Below are 24,994 nucleotides of genomic sequence, written 5' to 3' on the forward strand. Positions count from 1 at the left end.
CCGACCTGCAGAAAACCCAACACCAAAAAGCACCACTGCAACTGAGACCCTCAGCCTGAGGCAAAGTGGTCCAAAGATGCCACCTAGGTTCTGAGTCCCTCTAGAGATGAACCCCACCTTGGGTTTAGCCAGACTGGTCTGCAAATTGCTGCCTGCAGCCTTTTTTGAGCAGGAACCAAAAACTGCGAGACGTTTTTACAATGCGACCCTGCCGGACAAACACCCACTGCACACAAGCCTCCTCCCCCACCTCCCAGCCTGAGCTGCCATGGACTGATGGTGTGTCTGCATGCCCAAGATCCTCAAGGGTTGAGCCCCCACCTTTGGGTCCCCACTTGCAGCCTCTTTTCCCCAGGACTGCTCCCATTAAAGTGAATGGGACACTCAATGTTAAGGAGGAGTACTGTCCCTTTGCTGTGTTGCTTTGCTGGACTTGCCTGCAGTTGTGCTTCTGCCCGAAAAGAGTGCAAAGGGTGAACTTTGTTATGTGTCCTGCTTGAGAAAATTCTCCAAGGGCTTGGAGTAGAGCTTGCCTCCTGTTGGAAGTCTCAGGGACACCAAAGACTTCAGTTTTCGACCTGCAGCACTGGGAACTGTGTGTTTTGTGCTGTCCAAGAGGAGAAACCACTGCGCTGCCGCCAAGGACGCCGCTGGCCTGCACCGTGACCTGCCGATGCCGCACGGAGTCGGCTTGCCCCGCTTCGCACCGCGACCCTGGTCTCACTGTCACCGGACGAGTTCACTGAGCTGCTGCTCGCACCGCGACCTGTGGGCCCCGCACTCCGGCATCACCTGCTCACACCGCAGCCTGGGCATCCCCGACGATGTAGCTCCTGCTGACACTGGCGCTGCAGCCTGCACCGTGGCCTGTGGACACTGCTCATGAGGAGCACAAAGCACCGTCTCGTCCCGCGCCGCAGCCCCGGTCCACCGATGCCAGCACCATCGGCTCCAGTGTCGTCACCAGGCATCCTTGCCTGCACAGTGGCCAGTGGACACCGCTCGTGAGGGTCACGAAGCACCATCCCGTCCCGCACCGCTGGCTTGGGCCTACAGAGGACAGCGCTTCCGCAATGACGAAGCCGCTGCCTGCACCGTGACCTGTGGACACCGCACATTGCACCGCCCGGCTTCACACCGCAGCCCTGGTTTCACCGACGTCACTGGATGCAGTCACCGAGCCGTTGCCTGCACCGTGACTTGTGGGCACCGCACGTCGCACCGTCCTGCTTTGCACCGCAGCCCCAATGCCATACCCGCCAGCGCACCTAATTTCATCAGCCCGGAGTTCTATCCCCGAGGTGCGTGACTTCAAGGGCCTGACGACTCCTGCACCGACTCCGGAACCGACGCCGCTCTTCAGAGCTCACCGCGAGGATCACGATGCCCCGCGAATCCAAGGTACTGTTTGTGGGTCTTCCCGACACCGCAGCTGGCCCGCGACGCTGAGGCCAGCCTGAACTTTTGGTTTTGTTGTTCACGAGGTGAAGTTATCGACAAGGAACTGTATTGTTAAGTACATCTTGCAGCATTCATATTTTTATTACTGTACGTTTTTTTAATCGTATTTGGTCTTGTTTTATATAGATAAATATTGGCTATTTTTCTAAAACTGGTGTGGTGTCCTTTTGTAGTGTTTTCACTTATTACTGTGTGTTATGTGCAAATGCTTTACACATTGCTTCTGAGATAAGCCTGACTGCTCGTGCCAAGCTACCAAGGGGGTGAGCAGGGGTTGTCTGAGTGGATATCTCCCTTATCCTGACTAGAGTGAGGGTCCCTACTTGTACAGGGTGCAAACCGACTGCCAACTTGAGACCCCATTTATAACAGAAGATTTTCCGTTAGTGGCGGCTGAGCATGACCCCAAACACCACTGCTACTCACATTGTTAAAACTGGCAAATTTCAGGGCTAAAACTTGATGTATCTATGTTGCTTTTGGCCCCTTTCCTGTTAGGAGGTGATAAGCCCACCCACACAAGTGGGATACCATTTTTATCAGGAGAAGTTTGGGAACACAGAATAGTAGAACAATTGTTATCAAATGAATTACCCTTTTATGTTTCCGAATGTGAGCTGGTGTGCAAAAAAGAACATATTTTGCAAAATGCCCCATGTCATATGACAATGTGGGTGTGCAAGAAAGAAAATGTTGAAAAATGCCCTGTCTCACATGATAATGTGGATAAGAAATTAGTTACTTACCTTTAACTCCAGTTCTCCACCACTGGTATCTTTTATATATTCACATGCTTGTGTCATTACCCATCGTCAGGCTGGGAATCACCTGAACATTAAAATAGCATTATATAGTGTAAAAATATACAACATACAGTATATTATATAAAAAGGCCATAGGCCTGAAACATCAAAAAATCAATCAGGATTTTTAAAGCGTGGTAAATCCCCTGTGAAGTTCTCAAGGCGCTGCAGTTGCAAGCTGCTTCACAGTGTTCTGTTCATTTGAACAGCCATGTCTGGAGTCCTTTTCTAAAATCCCAGAGAGATGCAGCTTTCCTAGGGTGCAGGGGAAGGTTGTTCCACAGTTTGTCTGCCAGGTGAAAGAAAGAGTACTTGCTGCTGTGTATCTGTGGATCAGTGGAGGGGGGTGCGGCGGTTGTGGGAGGAATATCTGCGAGGAAGAGGGTGGTGGACTGCAGGTGTCTGGTTGGTTGGTTGAAGGTTATTCGTTTGTTGATGTATGCTGGTCCTTTATTGTGCAGGGCTTTGTATGCATGGAACAGCATCTTGAACTAGCATCATTTCCGGACCACAAGTCAGTGTCGTTTTTGGAGGTGGAGGGTGTTGAGAGTCCTCCTAGGAAGGTCAAGGATGAGTCTTGCTGCTAAGTTTTGTATTGTCAGTAGTCTCTTCAGGAGGTGTGCAGGGATTTCTACGTAAAGAGTGTTATCATAGTCTAGCCTGCTGGTGACGACAGCTTGAGTGACAGTCCTTCTGGTGTTGCTTGGGAGAAACCTAAGGATCATATGGAGCATGCGTATGGTTTGGACGCAGGTGGACGACGCTGGGTTTACCTGTTTCTGCACTGAGCTTGAGACAGTTGTCCTTCATCCAATTGGCGACGTTCATCATACATCTGTGAAAGTTGGTTCTGGTGGTGGAGGGGTCTTCTGACAGCAAGGTGATGAGCTGGGTGTGATGTTGAGTTAGTGTTATCTGAGTGCGTTGGCCAGTGGGGGGTGTCAGGTACATGTTAAAGAGTGTAGGGCTGAGGGACAATCCATGTAGGACACCACAGATCTTCTTGGATTCCGAGGTTAATGGTTTAAGAATGATTTTCTGGGTTCTTCCGGTGAGGTATGAGGTGGTCCATTTGAGGGTGTCTCCCTGGATTCAAGTTTGGTGGAGTCTGTTGATCAAGATGTGGTGGGATACTCTGTGAAAGGCGACTGGTAGGTCCAGGAGGATGTGGGCTGCTGTTTCGCCGCAGTCTAGAAGGACCCCAATTCATTGGTGGCTGCGACGAGGGCTGTCTTGGTGCTGTGGTTGGCTCAGAATCCAGACTAAGAGGGGTACAGAAGGTTGTAGTGTTCCAAGTGTTTGGTGAGTAGCTGGCTTATTTCCTTTTTTAGAACCTTCACCAGAAGGGTGAGCAGGGAGATGGTCTGGTAGTTCTTTGGAAGGGCCCTCACTTCAGCATGATTCCAGTCCTCAGGAAAGGAGGCTGTGGTGATGGAGGCGTCCAGGACTTTCCTGAGCTCGTTGACAATCATCTTGCTACCGGGGCTGAAGATGTCCATGGGTGCTTCTAAGCGTATGGGGTTCATGACAGAGATTGTGGCTTCAGTTGTGAGATGGTCCAAACTGGTAAGGTGGTGTTCGGGGTCTGTGGGTGTGAGTAGGCTGATGCTGTTGGTGGTTGGGTTATAAAGTTCTCATAAATGGCTGAGATCTTGTAGTGGAAAATGACTGCCAGGGTGTCAGCTCTTGGGAGGGGGTGATGTTTCTCCCAGTGGCTGTGGGGTTGGAGATCTCCTTCACACTGGCGAAGAGCTCTTTGCTGTGGTTTGTGCTGACTTTTAGGCAGGCTGCTAGAGTGGTCTTCTTTGTTTCTTTCAGGAGGCAGTGGTACTAGTTGAGTACTGTTTTGAAGGTGGTATGGTCTTCTGTCTTTACACTAGTACCCCACTTCCTTTCTAGTTGCCAGAGTTTAGTTTGGAGGATTTCAGCTCTACAGTGAACCAGCTGGCTCCTCTGGTCGGTATTTTGGGTTTGGCTGGCTTGGCAGGGGTCTTTGTGTTGCCTCATTCCATGATCCAATGGAAGAGGTTTTCTGCAGCTTGTTCTAGGTGGGGTGATGGGTCTTGGAGGTGGCATTTGACAGCGTTGTTCCACTGGTCTTCTGATACCTTTTTCCAGTTTCTGCATATGGAGTTTGGGGAGGGGGTGAGGCCAGTGTTGGTAGATCCTGTGATGGTGAAGTGGATCCTGTAGTGGAGAGCTGTCAGATGTCGTTGTACTTGACTCTGTTGCTGGATGTAAAAAAGGGGTTGAGCATGCGTCCTGCGATGTGGGTGGGGTCAGTGAGAAGCTGTTGGCGGCCGATGTTGCTCATGCTTTTCAGGTCAGTTGTATTGGTGTCATCAGGGTCGTTGAGGTGGAAGTTAAGATCTCCTAGGAAGATGTAGGGCTCGTAGTTTATGGTAATCAGGGTGATGAGGTCAGGGTTTGCGTTGCAGAATCTAGGGCGTGGTCCCAGTGGTCTGTATGCGAGAGTGCCTCTGATGGTGCTTTTTCTGTTTGTGTGAAACTGGAAATTGAGAAGCTCCATTATCGGGCTTGGGTCATCTGAGGAGGTTGTGCAGTGGATGATGTCCTTGTAGATGATGGCAATTCCACCTACGTGTTTGTTGATTCGGTCCCTGTGTGTTATCCTGTAGCCTACGGGTGTGGCGATGGCGCTATCTGGCACGGAGGTGCGACTCAGCCAGGTCTCTGTGAGGAAGATGATATCTGAGATGAGGGAAGAGATTGTGTCCCAGATCTCCGTGGTGTGTTTGCAGAGCGATCTTGCGTTGAGGAGAATGCTCTGGAGTTGTGCCGTGGAGGTCTCAGTCGGCATGGTGGGCGCAGACATGTTTGCAGTTTTCCAGCATTGTTGGTTGCTTTGGTATGGCAGGTGAAGTAGCAGTGCTGGCAGGAGAACAGCCCTCTGGTGGTGAGTGGGGATGTGCGTGGGGTCCAGGGTTGAGAGGTCTTCAATGGTGTAGTTGCACGGGATGGAAGAACCAGGGTTCCTGGCATGGGGCGTGGTCCAGTTGCGGATGGGTGCAGACGGGTTTGCCTTTGGCCTTCATTAAGAGTCCTGGGTGGAGGGAGAGGTGCTGAGAGGCGGTGGGCAGGGCTAGGCGGGAAAAAGGGAGGGTGGCGGGTGCAGCACATGAGGGAAAAACAAGGCGAAGCAGTGAAAGTGGGGGATTAACAGGGAAAAACAAGGGAAAAGGATGGAGAAGCAGTCAAAAAATGGGGAAAGGAAGGAGACAGTAGTAAAAACAACAAGGGAAAAGAAGGAGAAAGCGCTCAATAATGGGGGAAAGGAGGGAAAAAGTGAAAAACGAGAGAGAAAAGCAGGAGAAAGCAAAAGAGGGGGAAGGAAGGAGAAAGCAGTAAAAAATGAGGGAAAAGCAAGAGAAAGCACTCAGAAAATTGGGAGGAAGCAGAACGATGCAGCAGCATGGTAGAGCTGGGCCTGAAACATAGACCTGAAGAAACATAGTATGTTTAGTAACACATCCGCCTCATTTAAAAGAACCCAAACTTCAGCCACTGAGGTGGAAGCATAATCACTCGTACTGGCTCCCTCCCCCAACCCCAGAGGACACCATAGCTCAGATTATAAAGCACAAGTGTGAGAAGAGAGTACAATGTGAATATATAAAATATACCAATGGTGGAGAACTGGAGTTACAGGTAAGCATCTCATTTCTTCTCCAACGTTGGATCTTTTATATGGTCACATGCTTGAACCCAAATAGCAAGCAATACACATTACAAAGTAGAACAAAGGGAGAAGCAGACATTTAGGAAGATGGGTTCTTTTTCCAGCACACCTGCCCACACCTTTTTCTTGGTTTTTGATGCACCTTTGACTGAAGTGCACAGAGTCCCTGCTAACCAGGTTGCCAGCTCCAATGTTCATTCCCTAAAACAAGACACTTGATTACTTGATCCCCAAGTGATGAGGACCTTCAGCACCTTTGTAAGTCCCTAATAAGTGGTACCTCTAGAACCTAGGACCTGCAGTGGTGCCCTAAGAGCTGCAGCACACTCTGAGGGACCCAGCCCCAAACTCATGCAGACTTCCATTGGAGACTGTGTGACAAGGTGCTCCCTAAAAAGGAAAACACTACAGAGTTTACATGTAATATAGTAAGTGAACAGGGAAGCCATTTTAAGTATATGTGCTGGACACTGGTCAATACAACTACCCCAGCTACATTATGGCTTCTCTGAAGTTAGGGATGTTTGGTATCAAACATCTCGTAGTAATAAACCCTCACTGATTCCAGTGAACAATTTATTCATACATGCACCCAGAGGGCAACTTAGAGGTGCCCCCTGAAAACCTACCAACTGCTGGTGAGCTCACTGGCCAGTCTGCCACTGACAGACAAGAGTCTGGACCCCCTCCCTCCCCCACTTTCCAAGCTGACAGCCCTTGTGCTCTGGAGGTCAGAAACAAAACCTACTTGGGCAGGGGTGTTACACACCTTTCCCCACAGGAAGACCTGCATTTCAGGGCAGGAGGCTTCAAAGAACCCCACTGCTTTTGGTGTGTAGATCTGGCCCTCCTCAGAGGAAGATGCCGATGCTCCTGCCCCAGGGCCCATCTGGCACCTGGACAGGCGGGAAAATTAGCTATGCAGGAGCCTTTCCAGGCTGGACACACCCATAGGGTGACCAGCTTGAAATGCACACAGCCTCAGAAATGTTATCATATTGTGTGTGCTGGAATTAGAAATTCTGGGACATGGTAATGCCCACTCTCGAAAGGAAGTGTTCATCTAGGAAGTGTAGTGACCGCAAGGGTAGGTAGCCCAAAGGCTACTGCCCTTCACTCCCCTTAATGTCCCTTAAATTAAGTATTTAGGGGATCCCTGATAACAGATCCTCAGATCTTCGCTGAACACAAAAGAATGAGTGGACAAGAAGCCTTCTGAACTTGAGAACCGAGGAACATGGCAGACATGGTGTCAACCCTGCTAGCTTGACCTGCTGCACCAAACCCTCGAAGAACAACTGACCTGTCCTGCCGCTGCAGCCTCCAAGAAACCTGGAGAGCTGCTGGTGCTTCGCAAATTCCCCAAAAGATCTCCCTTGGAGCAGAAGAACTGTTTCCCTGCATTTGAGGGCACCCAAAGAAAGAACTGTGAGGACCGGGACTGCCAAAACCTGATGCCAGACTGCACCACTGCACCCGAGCCGCCTATCCCGAGCTGAAGTGGGTCAACAGTGCCAGCGTGGTTCACAAGCCCTCCAGAGATGAAGGCCACCCCAAGCTTGCCCTCTGTGGACCTCCCAACGGCATCTGCAGCCTGATTCTGAAGACCTCCCTTCACGGCGACCACCTCTGGTGCAGGAGACCCGACGGTCTACTGCACCTCTGCACCCAGACACCCCGGTCTGAAAAGAGGACCACTGGTGTCCCTACATCCCCCAGGCTCGTGAGACCCAAGTCTATTTGTTGGTCGGCCGGACTAGTCCCCCAGTCCACGCCTGCAGCCTGTTTCTGTGGGCCCCCTCCACTGCGACCCCCCCTCCCCGGCGATGGTAAAACCAATGTTCCAAACCACCTCTGCACCTGGACACCCCAGATCAGGGAGAACAGGACCACTGTTGTCCCTACATCCCCGAACACTGCAAGACTTGAACCCCATTGGTAGTTCAACCGGACAGGACCCAGTCCAACCCTGCAGCAACTTTGTGACCAGACTGATCCCCATAGACTTGCATGTGCACCCGATGCTGAACTGCACCCGGCCACCTCAGTGCAGCCCGAGGTGACCTGTTGGTGTGGCCTTGGACCTTGCCCTATGCTTACCATAAATCCAGGAGATTGGTCCTGTAAGTCGCTGCACTATATCTTCATGCAGTGCTTGTTCTTCCACCAAGATAACATTACCGCATTTGAAAAACGCAGTCAACTTTTACAAACTCTAAAAAAACTTACAAAAAATGATTAACTCGAAAAGTACTCACCTGATTCTGGTGATCTTGATATTAAGGTTTATATAAAAAGTGTGTGTTATGTTTATAAATTGGTGTTGGATTTCTTTATTGAGTGTAAGAGGTTGTGCTTTACATGCTTAGCACCACCCTCTGATATGCCTAACTGCTCCACTACTCTACCCCAAAAAAGAACATTTGGGATGTCATTTGTGCCTCTGTGATACAACTCTCTGCACGGTGTACCTCATTTTGGTTCACCATTAAAGAGCCAGCATACTACAAGGCACACTGGTAATAAAGCAGGCTTCTCAGGAGTGCAAGTCCCCCTGATGCGTCAGCTTGAACATCCACGTCTAGGCAGTAATGCTCCGGGAACGTATGCCTGATTCTCTAGCTGGCTGCACAGCAGACATCTTTCCAGGGAACCACAGCACAGAGTACTGCAGTTGAAGCCAAACCCCTGGTGGAATGCATCCTAACTCTTCCCTGGTGAGGACTCTTGGCTTTGGCATGACAGAAAGCAATACAGGCCGAGATCCAACAATGTGTGGTTTAGATAGGGCGTAACCTTTTCATGGGTGAACAAATGATACAAATAGCTGGTCTGATGTGCGCATGTCCTTTGTCGTGTCTATATAAAATGTAAGACTTCTATGCAAGTCTAAAGAATGTAATGATCTTTCTGCTGCTGAGGATGGACTGGGAAAGAAGGAACTAAGACTGACAGGCTCATTCAAAAGGAAGTCTGTTGGCACCTTAGGAATGAATTTAGGGTTGGTTCTGAGTAGGACTATGTCCTTAGTGAACCGGAGAAAGGGTTCTCTGATGGTGAATACCAGAATCTCTCCCAGTCTACCAGCAGATGTCAGAGCCAAGAGTAGTGGCGCATTCCATTAAACAACTTTTAAGTCCCCTCTATGTATCGGCTCAAAAGGAGGTAACATTCGCTGACTGAGAACTGTATTTTGCTCCCATGGAACCTGAGGAAGTCAAAGAGGTGTTAAATCTCTGAAGAGACCTTTCATAAACTGTTTAATGATCATTTGAGAAAGCAGGAGTAAACTTTGAACTGTCAATCCTTCTACATATGGAAATTGCAGCCATATGAACCCTGACTGATTCTGAAGTGGTTGACGAATATTATTCCTACACTAGACACAATAACGCTTCCACTTATAGTTGTAAGTCTTACTGGTCACTGGAGCACGAGACTGCGCCAGAATCAGTTTACACATTCTTGTGTGAGAGCAAAATGGCTAATTCTAGGTGGTTTAGTGCCATGCTGTCAAATTCAGTGACTTGGGATTGTTGTGAAGAATCTTTCCTTGATGTCTGGACAATATCCTGGGATGCACCTTCAAAGGAATGGCTGGAAGTGCTGCCAACTGCAGCAGCTCCCAGTACCAGTACTGGCGGGGCCATACGGAAGGAATGGGGATCAGAGTGCAATGGTCTATCTTTGCCATCTCCAGCACTCTGGGGATCAGGAGGTAAGGTATAAGCAAATATCTTGGACCAACTCATTGATAGAGCATTGCCTATCATCCCTGATTGCCAAGACCTGCTTGCAAAGCTTGGGCATTTTTTGTTGTTCAGAGTGGCAAACAGATTGATTATGGGGTGATCGGATTGAAAATGTAATCCACCTATTTCTGTTCTAATTCCCATTCCTGGCAATCTGTCATTAGCTTGCTGAGTGCTTCCACCTGATCATTCAGGTAGCCTGGAGGATGTTCCATAGCAATGTCTATCCTGTGAAAAAGGCCCAGTTTCACAGCAGCACAGCTACTTTTGAAAGGATTTTGGACTGTGCCACTCCCTTTTTGCTATGCAGCACATGGAAGTTTTGTTATCTGTTTTGATTAGGACCGGCTGACCTGCCAATCTGGGAAAAAATGCTTGTAAGCCTAGTCTTATGGTGCAGAGTTCCAACACACTGATGTGTAGTTTTTTCTCTGCTTCTGGCTAAAGGCCTCTGGTAGAAAGCCATCCGTCCATAGACACACCTGTGGTAATAACCTTTCAGTTATTGGTAGGAAAAGAAAGACCTGCATTTAGGTTTTCTGGAATTCTCCATCAAATCAGATATTGTTTCAAGCGCTTTGTGACGCGGAACATATTTTCCCATGAGCCTGCCACTTTTTTCCATTGCAAATCCAGCTCTTGCTGGACAAGTCTCATACGAAGCCTGTCAAACAGAATGAGACCTATACATGATGCCATCATACCCATCAGGCACTTGTATGGCCTCACTTTGATTGACTACATTCCAGCAATCGTCTTTGACACGGTCTGCAACTTTTCTAACTCTCTCTGCTGACGGAAAGGCTTTCCCAAACTGAGTGTCGAATATTTCTCCCAGTAATTGGATCTTTGTTTGGGGTACCAAATGAGACTTTTCCCTTTTCAAAGTGAAGCCTAATCCCCGCAAGAGACTGATGCGAGCATTCGAGGAAACTTTTATTTTTTCTCTAAATGGCGTTTTGACTAACCAGTCGTCCAGGTACGGGAACATCTGGTGACCTGCTCTCCTGAGAAAATGAGCATCCGCAGCAAGACGTTTGGTGATTATTCTCGGCGCTGATTTGAACCCAAAAGGGAGCACCTTGAACTGGTAGTGCTGACCTCCTAATGAGAATCTAAGGTACTGGGTGCGTGGAAGTAAGGATCCCGAACTTCCACGGAGGGCACAAAAATCCCCTCCCTGCATCATAAAGAGGACTTCTTCAGAGTAAGCATAAAAATGACTGTTTCTTTAGAAACGTGCTCAGCTCTCTGAGATCCAATATTAGCCTCTATTGACCCTTCTTCTTTTTCATTAGGAAGAACCTGGAATAGAAGTCTTGATTTGTTGGCTCTTTTGGAAAGAAGCATGGGAATTTACAATGGCAGCTCCTTCAAGTGAATATGATGCTCATTTCTTGGTAGACAAACTGGGGTCTCTGAATGAACTGCAGCATACAGCCTGAAAGAACAATAGGTTATTTCTTCTATGCGGGAGCAAAGGGAAATGCCATCCCACCACATCAAACTTCTGAGGGAAACAAGCTGGGAGTCAGGCTCTCTTCTGATTCTCATTGGTTTGTACTTGTGAGAAACCTCTTTCTTCCTGCAGTCCTCCCATAAGCTTGCCTTTGAATATGATCAATGATACTCCTTTAATAGAAATCAGACTGTCTTTGAGGATACTCCACACTGGTTGAACCCTGCTCTGAAATTTTGTGATCTTATTAAGCCACGAAAAGTATATCGCCCAAATCTGCGATACTGCAATAGCCCTAAAATCTGTGTTGTATCAGTGTCTGTTTTAAGACCTTGCAGAGCTTCCACAACATGTTTACCAAAAAGAGTTAACCCAAGGTTTTAGATTGGACATCAGTGCAGAAGGCTGTGGATTTTAACCAGCCTTGCCTCCTTAGCACAGTGCCTCCTGCTAAGGTGAAACATCCATTTCCTGTATTTGAAACATCCATTGCCGCATCAATAATGAAAGGAGAGGGTAGTTTGCCTTCCTTGAGGATAGTTCTCGCTGTTTTCCTTTTATCTTCAGGAATAAGAAACAGTAATGGAGCTATGACATGCCATATCTGATGAGCAAAACAACCTAGAATCACCAGGGTCCTGGCTGTCTTAATCAAATGTGCTGCCATAAAGGAAATTCTCCTGCCTTAGATTGTCTATACATTTGCTATCCTTGTCTGGCGGACTAGGTGACGCCATTATTGGGGTCCTGGTTCTTCTTTGAGATGCTTAAACAATTACTGAATCTGGTCTAGTATCAGTGAGGAAAGCAGAGCTGAATCCAGAGCTTTGTATTTCTTTTCTAGATGAGGTATCACAGCTGGAACGCTAGCAGGCGGCTTCATTAATTTCAGATTCTCTACCCAGACATAATCAGGAATAGGTATAGATTTATCATTTCTGAGGTTGTTCTTTAAAGTCAAAGAAAACATGGCTGATCTACAGAATTTATTTGCAGGCTGAATTTCTTGGCAGCTCTTTCAATCAACTAATGCAATTTAGAGATGTCATTCACAGTATCGTGTGGAACTGGCCCCTCGTTTCCACTTGGGACAATACAATTTTGGTCATTATCCTCCCTTCCATCAGCGTCTGGTGGTAGTTCACCTTCCTCTCCTTCTATATCAGAATAGGTAGAACCATTAACATAAATATCATCCACGTCTTCTTCACGGACCAATCCCCCTGGCGTTGGAGGAGGAGGTAGCAGTGATGGCTGCCTAGGAGGTGAAACTGGTAAAGGAGATGCTTAAGGAGATGGCAGGATGGGGGTAGCAGGCAAGCTCATGTTAGGTTGTCGAGGTAATAACTTAGCAAAAGTAGCCATCATTTGCTGCAATGTTGCTAAGAAGGTAATTGGCACTTGGACCACATCTGGCTCTCTGGTTTATCTAGGTAGTTTCTGCCTTAAATCCATTTGAGTACTACTAGACTTATACTCCGGATGACACATATTCACTGTAGGAATCTTCATCACCCATTGTGTCCTCTTTAAAATCTGGAACATACCTCCCATCCAACTGTGTTGGGCTGTAAGCTCTCGGAGGCATAATCATTACCCTCTTCTTCCTGGTCTGATTGCAATAACTGTAATGGAGGTACATCCGAGACCCTCAAAGATCAAAAAAAACATTTCCTCCCATCTTTTTCATTGACTTCATAGTTCCCAACAGTGATGTAGTCCATAGTATGATCATCGCCGTTGACGGTATGGTTGTCACCGCTGATGGTTTGGTCAACATCATCGATGGTCTCATCACCGTCGACGGCATGCTTGATGCTGAGGGTGTCATTGTCGAGGGAATGCTTGAAGGTGCTGTTGTTGATGGAGTTAAAGTATTTGACGTAGACGGTCTCGTCTTTGACAAGGTTTCCTTTTAAGACTGTTTTGCCACAGGTGAGGCTCTGTAGCGCTTCGACTCTAGTTTGTCAGCAGAGGAGGCGTCTGCAAGTGCAGTACTAAATAGATTATTCTCAGGAAACAGTAAAAGTCTCCTCTTGTGTGCTGCATGCATCGAAGTGTTTGGGGAGCATGCTCATAGAATCTTCCCCTGAAGAGAGGGAGCATCTGCTTTGGAAGAAGGAATATTCTCTTAACTCCTTTTTCTGTCTTTAAGAGAAAGATTTACAGATCTTGCAATCAGCTGACTTGTGTTTAGGATAAAGACAATAAATACAGAGTGTGGGTCATCAGTATAAATTTTCTTTCTGCCACAAGATAATCAGGTTTTATAAAGAGATTGCTTCTCCTTGTCAACCCTGGTGACAGTTGGTGAAAGTTGCTAGCCAGACGAAAAGGTGTCCCTGATCCAGAAACTGAAACAATCTTCCCTAAAAACAAACTGCAGTACAATAGAGCTGAAAAAAGGGCAGGTTCAAATCCAGAGCAAAACCAAAATGGAAACAATTTCAGGTTCACTGAAAGGTTAGAGCAGAGCCCTGACAGGGGACTGTCTCACACACAACGTGCAATAGAAATCTGAGCTATGGTGGCATCTGGTAGAATAGGAGTGCTCAAGCTTTCACCTCATTGACTGAAGTTTGAGTTCTTTCAAATGAGGTTGCTATATTACTAAACATACTATGCTGTTTCAGGCCTATGGCCGTTTTACATTGTATAGTGTATGTTGTATATTTTTACACTGCTATTTTAATGTACCAGGGATTCCCAGCCTGACGATGGGGAAGGAGTCAAGCATGCACCTATACAAAAACTTCAAATAAACAATTGTACAAATAAAAAACATCCTGAAACTCGGAATCTAGAACACATTTCAAAATACATACATTTCCTTTACACCAATTTTTCATCATCTAGACTTCAGCATAAGAATTGATGATTGGTACACACTGAAAATATCGTTGTATGTTGCAGTTTAGGTTATTGCATGTTTTTGGACAATCACCGAACACTATATATTCTTGTAACTAGAAGGATTTGATGGACCTAGAATCACAAAACAGCCATAAGGACTAAAAATTAAAGCTGAAAAAGTTGCATTTTGTACTACTTATTTTCATTGTTTTGTTAGCTGAACAATTAGTTTCTTGGGAAAACCAAGAGTGATCACCACAACTGACCCATTGCTGAATTCAGAATTGTATCTACTTCTTGAGAATTATACGACTTTCCAGATTCACTCATGGGTTTCACACCTGTTTTCTCTAAAAACTGCAAGTACGTAGATACCACAAAAAATTATAAATACTGACTGTCACTTAGACAAATGCAAAACTGTGGTTTTACAGATCTGCTTGTTACTGAAAAATGGGAAGATGATGACCTTAGCCCTTCAAACCATTGGTGGATGTCATTTTTAGGAAAATACACATGCTTTTTGAATAACACTTTCCTTTTAAAAAAATAATAAATTAAAGGTTGCTATATTTTGGCTTTATTATTGGTTCCAGTCACAGAAATCCACAAACCAAGTGATCTTGTAGAATTTCCAACTTTTCAAAAAAATAAAAGAGACACATTTGGTGCAGATAACTTTTGCAAGGAAAAAGGTTATGAAGGCTTAAGGGTGAAGTGCCCCTACTTCAAAAAAAATTCTCAGTGGGGTAGTGGAGCGGTTAATGGGTTACAAGAGGCAGGCATTGCTGAAATTGTTCAATACACTCTAAAGTACTATCAAGGAGCACTTCAATGTTCAGAATTTGAGGCAATTTGTTCATCCTTAGTCGATTTTGCTGAACCAATACATCAGTCACACCAGAGAGGGCTGCCACCAAGGAATAGCAAACAAAAAGAGGGTGGAGTGAGCGATGGATAGACAGCTTACCTCCACAAGAGTTTTTGGTTTGGTCATGATCTCCTCTACTGCAGGCTCCTCTTCTAGTTCACAAATATCAGTACCCTGTGTTGAAAAAACAGTCATTACAGAAGGGATATTTAACCTCTCTTATACAGCTGCCTTAATGTTTCAAATCAGTGTTAAAAGGTTTCAGAGCATTCCTGATTAGTCTGGATGCTGAGATATGGGATGCAGCCGTAATGTATTATCCTTAAACTAGTTAACCAAGCCAGCGTTCTAGAGGTCAGTTACACTAGCGAAGGTACAAAGTGAGAAAGCAGGATTTTCCAAACTCCAGGCAGAAGGTTCTTCATTACTTGATTTCTTCCCATGAGCAGTGTTAGGTGAATACCAAAAGCCAATTGAAAGCACAACTAAAGTCATGGTCTAGGCCTGGTCAGACAAACCTTATATATATATATATATATATATATATATATATATATATATATATATGTATATATATATATATATATATATATGTGTATATATATATATATATATATATATATATATATATATATATGTATATATATATATATATATATATATATATATATATATATATAGTTACATGGACGTTTTAGTTAGGTTTGGAATTTACTTGTGCAAAAGCATAGGAAGTCAGCAGTTATAGTTAGAGTTCCTTCAAGTAACTATAACTCGCGTCCTTGCCAAGCACAGTCTTCTTACCAAAAATGTTATTGCAAATGTTGCTGTGACATCAAAAATGGCATACAAGATCTCATCAATGACATAATGTGTAGAGTAATTAGCTGTGGGTGGGAAAGCCGCAAGCTATAGTTACCTTAGGGCGTAATTCATAGTTACTTGAAAGAACTATAACTGCTGAATTTCAATGGTTTTGTATGAGTAAGTTCAGAACCTAACTATAAGGTCCCTGTATCCTTCGTTTTTTTTTTTTAAGTGAATTTCAATTTTTATTTTATTTTATGTAAAGTAATTTGAATTACTATACGTTATTCCAACCCCTGCCACGCACAACCTTCGGCCGGGCATGGCAGGGGTTGGTCACAGGGCCTAGCCTTGAAGCCAAGTCCTTCTAATCACCCAACCCCGCGCCACGCATGGCCTTTGGCAGTGCGCAGTGGAGGCTGGCCACAGGGCCTATCTGTCAGTGAACGTGTGAGTGGGTGTGTGAGCATCTGAGTGGATCTGAAAGTTGGTGTGTGAGTCTATGAGTGGGTCTGAGTAAGTGCATGAGTGTGAGTGGGCATCTGAGTGAGTGAATAAATCTGTGGTATTTCTTTCAAATTTTTCCATAATTGTGAATATTTTGCGAATCTTGCATGTTGTGACGCAAAACTTCCTGTGCGCAACAAGAATCACTGGGCCACTTTTTTTTTTTTTAGAAAATTACTGGAAGATTCGTCAAACGGTGCCAAAGACATAGGCAAGTCAAACGCTTTTTCCATGGAAACATGGACTTAACTATAACCACCTATTGGTGACCGCCAGTAGGTAAAATAAATAAATACATATATATATACGTATATGTATCCTACTGATGGTTGCCAGTAGCTAGTTAGAGTTCCCATTTTAATTCCAATAGGATTTTGAATATGACTGAAGCCCAAACTGCTGGATGGAATTACACCAAATTTGTCAGAAAGGTAGCTCTAGGCCCTCTGGTAGCTTTGGTCCTGAAAGAAGCCTTTTTGTTATTTGTTAGAATCAGTTTAGTAGTTTTTGAAATATTAAAGGAAAACCAAATCTGTATATCTGGAGGCGCAAATGCTTCATAAATACTCCTGATCTCGTGCAGAGATCTAATTGGTTGCCAACACTTTAACCAGGAAGTGCTGGCAGGCATTTTGAGACTTGGTTTCAGCAGAGTCTAAAGACAAAAAGGCCCCAAAAAATGAAAAAGGGGGCAGGATACTCATACCCTACCCTCTGGTTCAAGGGGTCACCCAAGGATCCCCCTTTCCTCCTGTCCCCCCTGCCCCCAATACATATATATATGCATTTTTTTTTTTTTTTTTTTTAAACTCAAGATACAGGAGGGGAGGCACTGGGGACTGCCACTTTTCAGGGGCAAATGTAGTTCAATAAAAGCTCCCAGGATTACCACCTCCTTGGGTCTAAATTAAAAGATGAAAGGGGGGGCTGCGCAGCTCCCCTCATGGAGCCATAATGGTACTGGGGACCGTCATCCCCAAGACCGGCCCCTGCTACCTCCTGAGGTGCCTACCTTCGGGAGGTAGCTGTTTGCTTTTGCTTGGTGGGAGCTGACAACTCCTTCCATGCAAAAGTGAACACAACTCCAGTTTCAGGAAGTGGGATCTGACTGACAGCTCAAGCTTGTTGAAAGAGGAGTTTTCATCTCTTTCCCTGCGCACAAATATGTGTGCGGGGAAAGAGATGAAAACATCTCTCCAGCAAGCAGGAAGCAGCTATTTAAAGCAGCGCCATACTTGCAGGAGCAACGCTGGCTCCCATAGGGAGCTGGTTAGGACAGGGGGTGGGGGGGGGGTAACTTCAGGCTCCCCCAATGGTTCTCTCCTGGCAGCAAGCATCTTACTTGTCTGCCATTTTGAAGTCATTCTATGGATAGACTATTGCAATAAGAACAGCCTCTTCATAGGATGACTTCAAAGTGGCACACAAGCAATATGTTTGTTTCCAATATCATAGCTATGTATTGCTGCACAGTACAACAGTCATATGAGGCCTACTGGTAAAGCTCTTGGACTGTCACTCAGTAGGTTGAAGGTTCAAATCCTGGTATCTCATGGAAGTGTGTCTGTTTAATTACTAGTAGTTTGGCTGTTAAAAAATCCATAGTGATGGAACATTTATGTCTTTTTGCCATAAAAGTTTAACGTTATACCTACGTCTGGAAACTGTATAGCAAAGAGTCACCTGAGGCATAGAGTTTATGGTCTCAGGCCCTCACCCTGAAGGTTGAGGTTTTCAGTCTAGGTGTGTCAGTAGTCACGTTCCTTCTTTAATTACTTTTCAAAGTAAAATATTTAAGTTATATACCAAAATGTGATTGCTCTCTTTTTACTTGACAAATACATGTTTTCTTTTCAATTTGTCCTAAAATCTCCCTGAAACCACTCAACCCCAGGACAGGCCCTGCGTCCAACCCACGCTGTGCATGGCCTAAGACCGTATGTGATGCAGGGCTGGGTGGCTATAGGGGGTTAGCTGCATGGCCTGGATTCAGGTCGGGCCCTACGGCCAACCCCGCTGTGCACAGCCAAAGGCCGCGCGTGCCGTTGCGTGGTTAGAGGGGGTTGCCAGGCCTGACCGCAGGAAAGGCCCTGCAACCAACCCCTGCAGTGAACAGCCAAAGCCCTGCGCAACATGGGGTTGGGTGCTTATTGGGGGCTGGCCGCAGGGCATGAGTTATAATTACTTGAGGTAACTAACTATAAAAGGTGAATTACTATGGTTTTGTACGTTTAACATGTGAGCCTAACTAGAACATCCCTCGAACCTTTTTTTTTTAAAAGTGAAATTCTATGTTTTTTTAAAATTCTATTTCCTAACTAAAACGTCCCTGTAACCTTTGTTTTTTTTCAGTGAAAAAAATAAATAAATACATATACATATACATATATATATATAAAATGTCACTTACCTAGTGTACATCTGTTCGTGGCATGAGACGCCATTGGTTTGCTGCTTGTGCCGCAACCCTTTTCCCTGCTGCGTCGAATTTGCGACTTTCCTTGTCGGGTGGTGGTGCATCTCCCGATGTGTGTGAGTTCGCCCTTTTGCGAGCTGCACCTACTACGACTGAGTCCGGTGTTAATTGCTGCGTGATGTACACAGGGTCTGTTGGTGGTGGTTTATACTTTTTTTCCACCCTTGGAGTGATGGCCCTGCCTTTCACAGGCTCTTGAAATACTTGTTTGGAGTGTTTCAACATTCCCGGTAACATAGGGAGACTCTGGTACTGACTCTGTGTGGACGACAGAGTATTAAACAAAAAGTCATCTTCAATTGGTTCTGCGTGCAGGGCAACATTGTGAAATGCGGCTGCTCTGGACACCACCTGTGTGTAAGCAGTACTGTCCTCAGGTGGTGATGGCCTCGCTGGGTAGCAGTCGGGACTGTTATCTGATACAGGCGCATCATAAAGATCCCATGCGTCAGGGTCATCTTGGCTCATCCCTGTATGCGTTGGGGACTGCATCATTGGTGGAGTGGCCATTGGTGATGGTTGTGGTGAGCGATGTGTTGATGGTGGCGAAGTTACTTGTCTTGCCACCTTTGCCTGTGGCTGTTTGTCTTTCTCTTGGAAAGCAAGTTTCCTTTTCATTCGGATTGGAGGGAGCGTTCTTATTCTCCCTGTCTCTTTTTGAATGTGGAGCCTTCTTTGTGTGTAATCTGGCTCCCCAGCTTCTAGCTCCTGCCCAAATTTGTGTCCCTGCAATTGTGAGGACAGTCCCTGCTCCTCAGTGTAGGAACTTGGTTTCGGCTCCGAAGCCGGATGTTTCGGTATCGAAACTTTTTCAACCGTCTTTTTCGGCTCCGAAGACACTTTTTTGACTTTCGGTGTTCCAATATCTCGGTGCCGATCTTTTTTGGTGCCGGTTTCTCGATGTCGAGATTGCTCTGACCCGGTGTCTCGGTGTCGAGCCTGTTCTGTGCCGGTATCTCGACCGAAGTCGAATGACTTCGACAAGTGCGCGCCCTTTTTCAGTGCCGATGGTCGGTCACCTAATTTTCGGGTTAAGCCATGGCCTGCTGGTGGTGACGTCCCCTGGGCTTTTATGTATTTTCCGTGAGTTTTGGCCGGGGGCGTTTTACTCACGGTTTTCGGCGTCTGTTCGGTTTCGGCCTTGTCCGAGTCCGAATCCGCGATGGAGAAGGTTTCTTCTTCCTCCAAGTGTTGGTGTCCTGTCGGCGCCGACGCCATTTGAAGCCTTCTTGCTCTCCGGTCTCTTAGAGTTTTCCTCAACCGAAACGCTCAACGGGCCTCGCAGGTATCCTCTTTGTGTTCTGGAGACAAACACAAATTACAGACCAGATGCTGATCTGTGTAAGGATACTTGTTGTGGCATTCGGGGCGGAATGGGGTCCGTTCCATTAGCCTTGAAGACGCACGTGGTCGGGCCGACCAGGCCCCGCCGGGGAATCGAAACCCCAAAGGGCCACCGGAGCTCTTCCAAATTCGGTGTCGATCTGCGTTAACTAACCCGATACCGAACGCAAACAATACCCTCGAATTTTCCGAGATTTAACTAACTTTCCGAACCGAAACACAGAGCGAAGAGGAACATGTCCGAACCCGATGGCGGAAAGAAAACAATCTAAGATGGAGTCGACGCCTATGCGCAATGGAGCCGAAAGGGGAGGAGTCCCTCGATCTCTTGATTCGAAAAGACTTCTTCGAAGAAAAACAACTTGTAACACTCGGAGCCCAACACTAGATGGGGGGATATGCACAGCATTTGTATCTGCAGCTACACATGCCATCGAACATATATATTTATGGGTGTAAAATACACATACTGTAGGAAGCTGGCTCTTTATATGGTATATCAAAATAAGCTATATCGTGCAAGGAGTCCAGGGGTTCCCTTACTAGTGGACAGGGACTTGCACTAGCAATCCCAAGGTGCTCTTTTTAGGGGGTAGTGCGGTCAAGCAGCCTTAAGCTTATCAAAGAGGAGTGTTAGACATTTGCAAATACACACAATAAATAGAACACACAACTCAATTAGGAGGCCCACACCAATTTACAAGAATAATAAGTATCTTTAAATATGTTTTGGCATCAGAATCAATACGATCAGGTTAGTACGTTTTGCAGGACAAATCTTTACAGTTTAGAAAAGTCAACGGTGCAATTCTTGAAAGCGGCAATGTTATCCTATGGAGTAAAAACAAATACGGAAAACAGGTATAGCACAGCGACTTATGGGACCAATCTCCCAGACGTAAGGTAAGTACTGGGCAAGGGTCAAGGCCTGGGGTAGCCAGGTACAGAGGTGTAGTACGGCATCGGGTGTCCAGCTTTAGTCAATAGCGATTGATCTGGTTGAAAAGAGACTGCAGTTTAGGACCGGGGATCCAGTCAGGGTAAACTACCATGTGGGCTCTGTTCTTGCGATGCTCAGGTACATAGGAACACCAGTGGTACTCTTCTCCTCGGTCCGGGGTGTTCAGGTGCAGAGGGTTCTTGGACCACTGGGCTTCCATCACTGGTGGTGGTTGCGGTGGAGGGGGACCACACAAAAACAGGCTGCAGGCGTGAGATGGGGGACCAGTCCGGCTGAACCAATAAGTGGGCTCAAGTCTCACAAGCCTGAGGGACGCAGGCTCCTCGGGTCTGGGGTGTCCGGGTGCAGAGATGCATTGGACCGTCTGGCTGCTGTCTCCCGAGGCAGGTGCGGTGGAGGGGGGCCCTGGATAAAGAGGCTGCAGGCGTCGGAGTGAAGGTCACAGTGGAGAAACCCACAATGGACTTCGTCTCTGGAGAAGCTGGGGACCAGGCTGGAGCCATTCGCCCACTTCAACTTGGGCTAGGGAGCATGTGTGCAGTGGTGCTACCAGCATCAGGTTTTGGCGGTCCGGAGTCCTCTTGAGTGTTTCTTGGATGCCTGTAAAGGTGCAGGGAAGCAGCCCTGCTGCTCCACCAAAGTTCCTTGTGCTGGGGTGAAGGCTGCCAGTCTTGCTGGCCTTTTAGAAGTTTCAACAGCTGGAGCACAAGATTACTTTCTCACAATTGTCAAAGTCAGTACGCAGGATGGCAGGGTTGGCGCAGTCAGTCACTAGTTTTCAGTTCTTGTCTTTAGTGTCTCTGGAGTGTTCTTCTTTAGGTCAGTAGGATCTGATTTCCTGGGGCCAGAGACACCCCTAAGTACTGGTGTAAATGTGTTCAATAGCTCTAGGGTTTTTAAAAGAAATAAAAAAATATATATCTAGTGACGCAGAACCTTTGTGGACACGTGGACCGCCAGACACGTGCGCAGCATGGGGTTGGTTGCATGCGGGGGTGGAGGAGGGTGGCAGGCTGCAGGGCTTGGCCACAGGCCAGGCAGTGAGGACAACACCCTCTGTTCCAGAGGCCGTGCATGGCCGTTGCTGTATTAACGTACTGTAGTTATATTACTCTATGTTTAAAAAAAAAAAAACATACGAATTCACTGAAAAAACAAAAGTTAAAAGGACGTTATAGTTAGGTTCACGTTTTACCCACACAAAACCATAGAAATTCAGCAGTTATAGTTATACTTATCTGAAGAAACTATAACTTGTGCCATTAAATAACTTTAAGCCATGAGTTATATTTCTTAACATAAGTATAACTATTCCTGTAACTGCTGAATATCTACAGCTATGTGTGGTAAAAACATGAACCTAACTACAACGTCCCTGTAATCTGTTTTTTTCAGTGAATACATATATAAAATATATGAAAAAAACAAAAGTTACAGGGATGTTATAGTTAGAAAACAGAATTACAAAAAAACATAGAAATTAACTTTAAAAAAACAAAGGTTATGCAGACGTTATAGTTAGGCTCACATTTTAAACGGACAAAACCACAGAAATGTACCTGTTCTAGTTAGAGGTATTTTAAGTAACTATAACTTGTACCCTAAGGTAAGTATTACTCGCACCCCCTGTAATGCAATTTTTTTTTTCCGTCAAAACGTTTACTGCCAATATTACATTGATATTATCAATGATTTATCAAAGATGTCATGAGTGCTGTAATTTGTGGGGTAATTAGCAGTGCATGACGAGGGCATGAGTTATAGTTACATTAGGGCACAAGTTATTAAAGCCCTGGGGAGGTGGCTGTTCCTGGGTCTGCGGAGAGGCCGCACAGCCCCCGCATTAATTTTGTATAAAGTCCCAAGGGCTGGAGGGACGGGGACAGGGATGCAGAGGGCACGCCCGACATTCATTTAGTTTATAGCCTCGAGGAAGTGGTGGTTCCCAGGGCTGCAGGGGGGCTGTATGCACCCCGCATTCATTCTGTTTAAAGTCCCGGGGAGGTTGCGGTCCCTGGGGGTGCTGGGTCCTGCGGGGTTGAGGGGAGTCCCCACCCCCCACATTTGTTTTCATTGGAGCCCCAGAGAGGTGGTTGTCCCTGGGACTGCGGAGGGGCTACGCATCCCTCCCTGCATTCATGTAGTTGAAAGCCCCAGGAGGTGTCGGTCCCTGGGGATGCGTGGGTGGTGGGCACTGGGGAGCGTGCGCCCTCGACACTCATTTAGAGTAAAGCCCTGGGGGAAGTGTCGGTACCCAGGGCTGCAGGGGGTTGTGAGCCACCCCCCCGGGCATTCATTCTGTTAAAAGACCCAAGGAGATGGCTGTCTCTAGGGCTGTGGGGGGCTGCATTCATTTTCATTTAAGCCCCGGTGAGGTGGCGGTCTCCAGGGCTGCAGAGGGGCCAAACGACAATCCCATCTCCCCCCCACCTGCCCCGGCATTCATTCTGTTTAAAGTCCGGGGAGGTGCCAGTCCCCGGGGCAGCAGGGCGCCGAATTCATTTCCGGCATTCATTCTGTTTAAAGCCCCAGGGAGGTGGTGGTTCCCACATCCTACATCACCCCTGCATTCCTAATAGAATGATTTTTTGATCTTGGGGGGGCATTCTGGGACCCCAGGACCTGAGCTAAAGGTGTCCATAACCTGGCCCTTTTTTTCCTGGGACTCAGCTGAAGCAGAGTTCCAACTGGCTGCCAACACTTCCTTGTTGAAGTTTTGGCAGCCAATCAAATCTCAGCACGAGATCGAGAGGGTTCGCAAAGCCTTTGTGTCCCTATATATACAAATGTGTTTTTAATTTGATTAATCAAAAACTACTGAATGGATTTACACCAAATAACAAAAAGGTCGCTTTCTGGAGCAAGAGCTACCTTTCTGCCAAATTTGGTGTAATTCTGTCCAGTGGTTTGGGCACTATTCCGTTTAAAATCCCTATGGAAAAATGGATGGGGAAAAAGAGTTTTGGGACTCCCGCTTGATGGATCATGTGAAACTTTCCAGACAGACACTAAAGTGAGCCTCGTATTTTTGGGGGAAATTTTGTGAAGATTCATCAACAGGCCCCAAAGTTATGAGCATAACAAAACTGCTTTTTCTTTGAAAACTAGGTCCTAATTTTAACTATTTAGTGGCGACCGCCACGAGGAGATATATGGAAAATGTCACTTACCCAGTGTACATCTGTTCGTGGCATGTTGTGCTGCAGATTCACACGCTATGCATATCGATTCCAACATCTTTTTCTTAGAAGAAGTCTTTTATAGTCACGGGATCGAGTAACTCCTCCTCTCGGTTCCATTGCGCATGATCATCGACTCCATTGTTAGATTGTTTTCCCGCAGAGGGTGAAGAAAGGAGTGATAAAGTATATAGGGGAAAAAGAGATGTCCATGCAAATGTAAATGTATATACATATGTACAAATATATGTTAACCTAAACGATTAAAGGCTTCCGGGGAGGAGGGAGGGTGCATGTGAATCTGCAGCACAACAAGCCACGAACAGATTTACACTGGGTGAGTGACATTTTCCGTTCGATGGCATGTGTAGCTGCAGATACACATGCTATGCATAGACTACAAAGCAGTTTGTCCTCCCAAAAATAGCAGTGGCAAGCCTGTAGGAGTTGAAGTTGTTTGAAATAATGTTCATAGGACAGGTTGTCCTACAGTGGCTTGTTGTTGTGAGAAAACAGTAGTGTTTAGTAAATGTATGAGGTGTTGACCATGTAGCTGCTTTACATTTATGAGCCATTGGTATGTTTCCTAAAAAGGCCATTGTTGCACCTTTCTTTCTTGTAGAATGTGCTTTAGGAGTGACTAAAAGTTGTCTTTTTGCTTTGATATAGCATGTTTGTATACACATCACAATCCATCTTGCTAAACCTTGTTTTGATATAGGATTGCCTGTATGCGGTTGTTGGAAAGCTACAAAAAGTGTTTTTGTTTTCCTAAACTGTATGTAGAGTTCTGTCTGCCACAGAATCTGGCTGTGGAAAGA

At 46.2% G+C, this 24,994-nt stretch overlaps 1 protein-coding gene across 3 annotated transcripts in view; it reads right to left on the reverse strand.

Annotated features, from left to right (window-relative positions):
• SLU7 (SLU7 homolog, splicing factor) overlaps positions 1 to 24,994 on the reverse strand; it is a 225,456-nt gene that overhangs the window by 36,542 nt on the left and 163,920 nt on the right. For all 3 annotated transcript variants that reach the window (XM_069199379.1, XM_069199377.1, XM_069199380.1), the window contains exon 14: positions 14,999 to 15,073. In XM_069199379.1, the coding sequence (XP_069055480.1) occupies positions 14,999 to 15,073 (75 nt within the window). The remainder of the gene's footprint in view (positions 1 to 14,998; positions 15,074 to 24,994) is intronic.

The sequence above is a fragment of the Pleurodeles waltl genome, chromosome 7 (assembly GCF_031143425.1).
Source record: "Pleurodeles waltl isolate 20211129_DDA chromosome 7, aPleWal1.hap1.20221129, whole genome shotgun sequence".
Taxonomy (NCBI): domain Eukaryota; kingdom Metazoa; phylum Chordata; class Amphibia; order Caudata; family Salamandridae; genus Pleurodeles; species Pleurodeles waltl.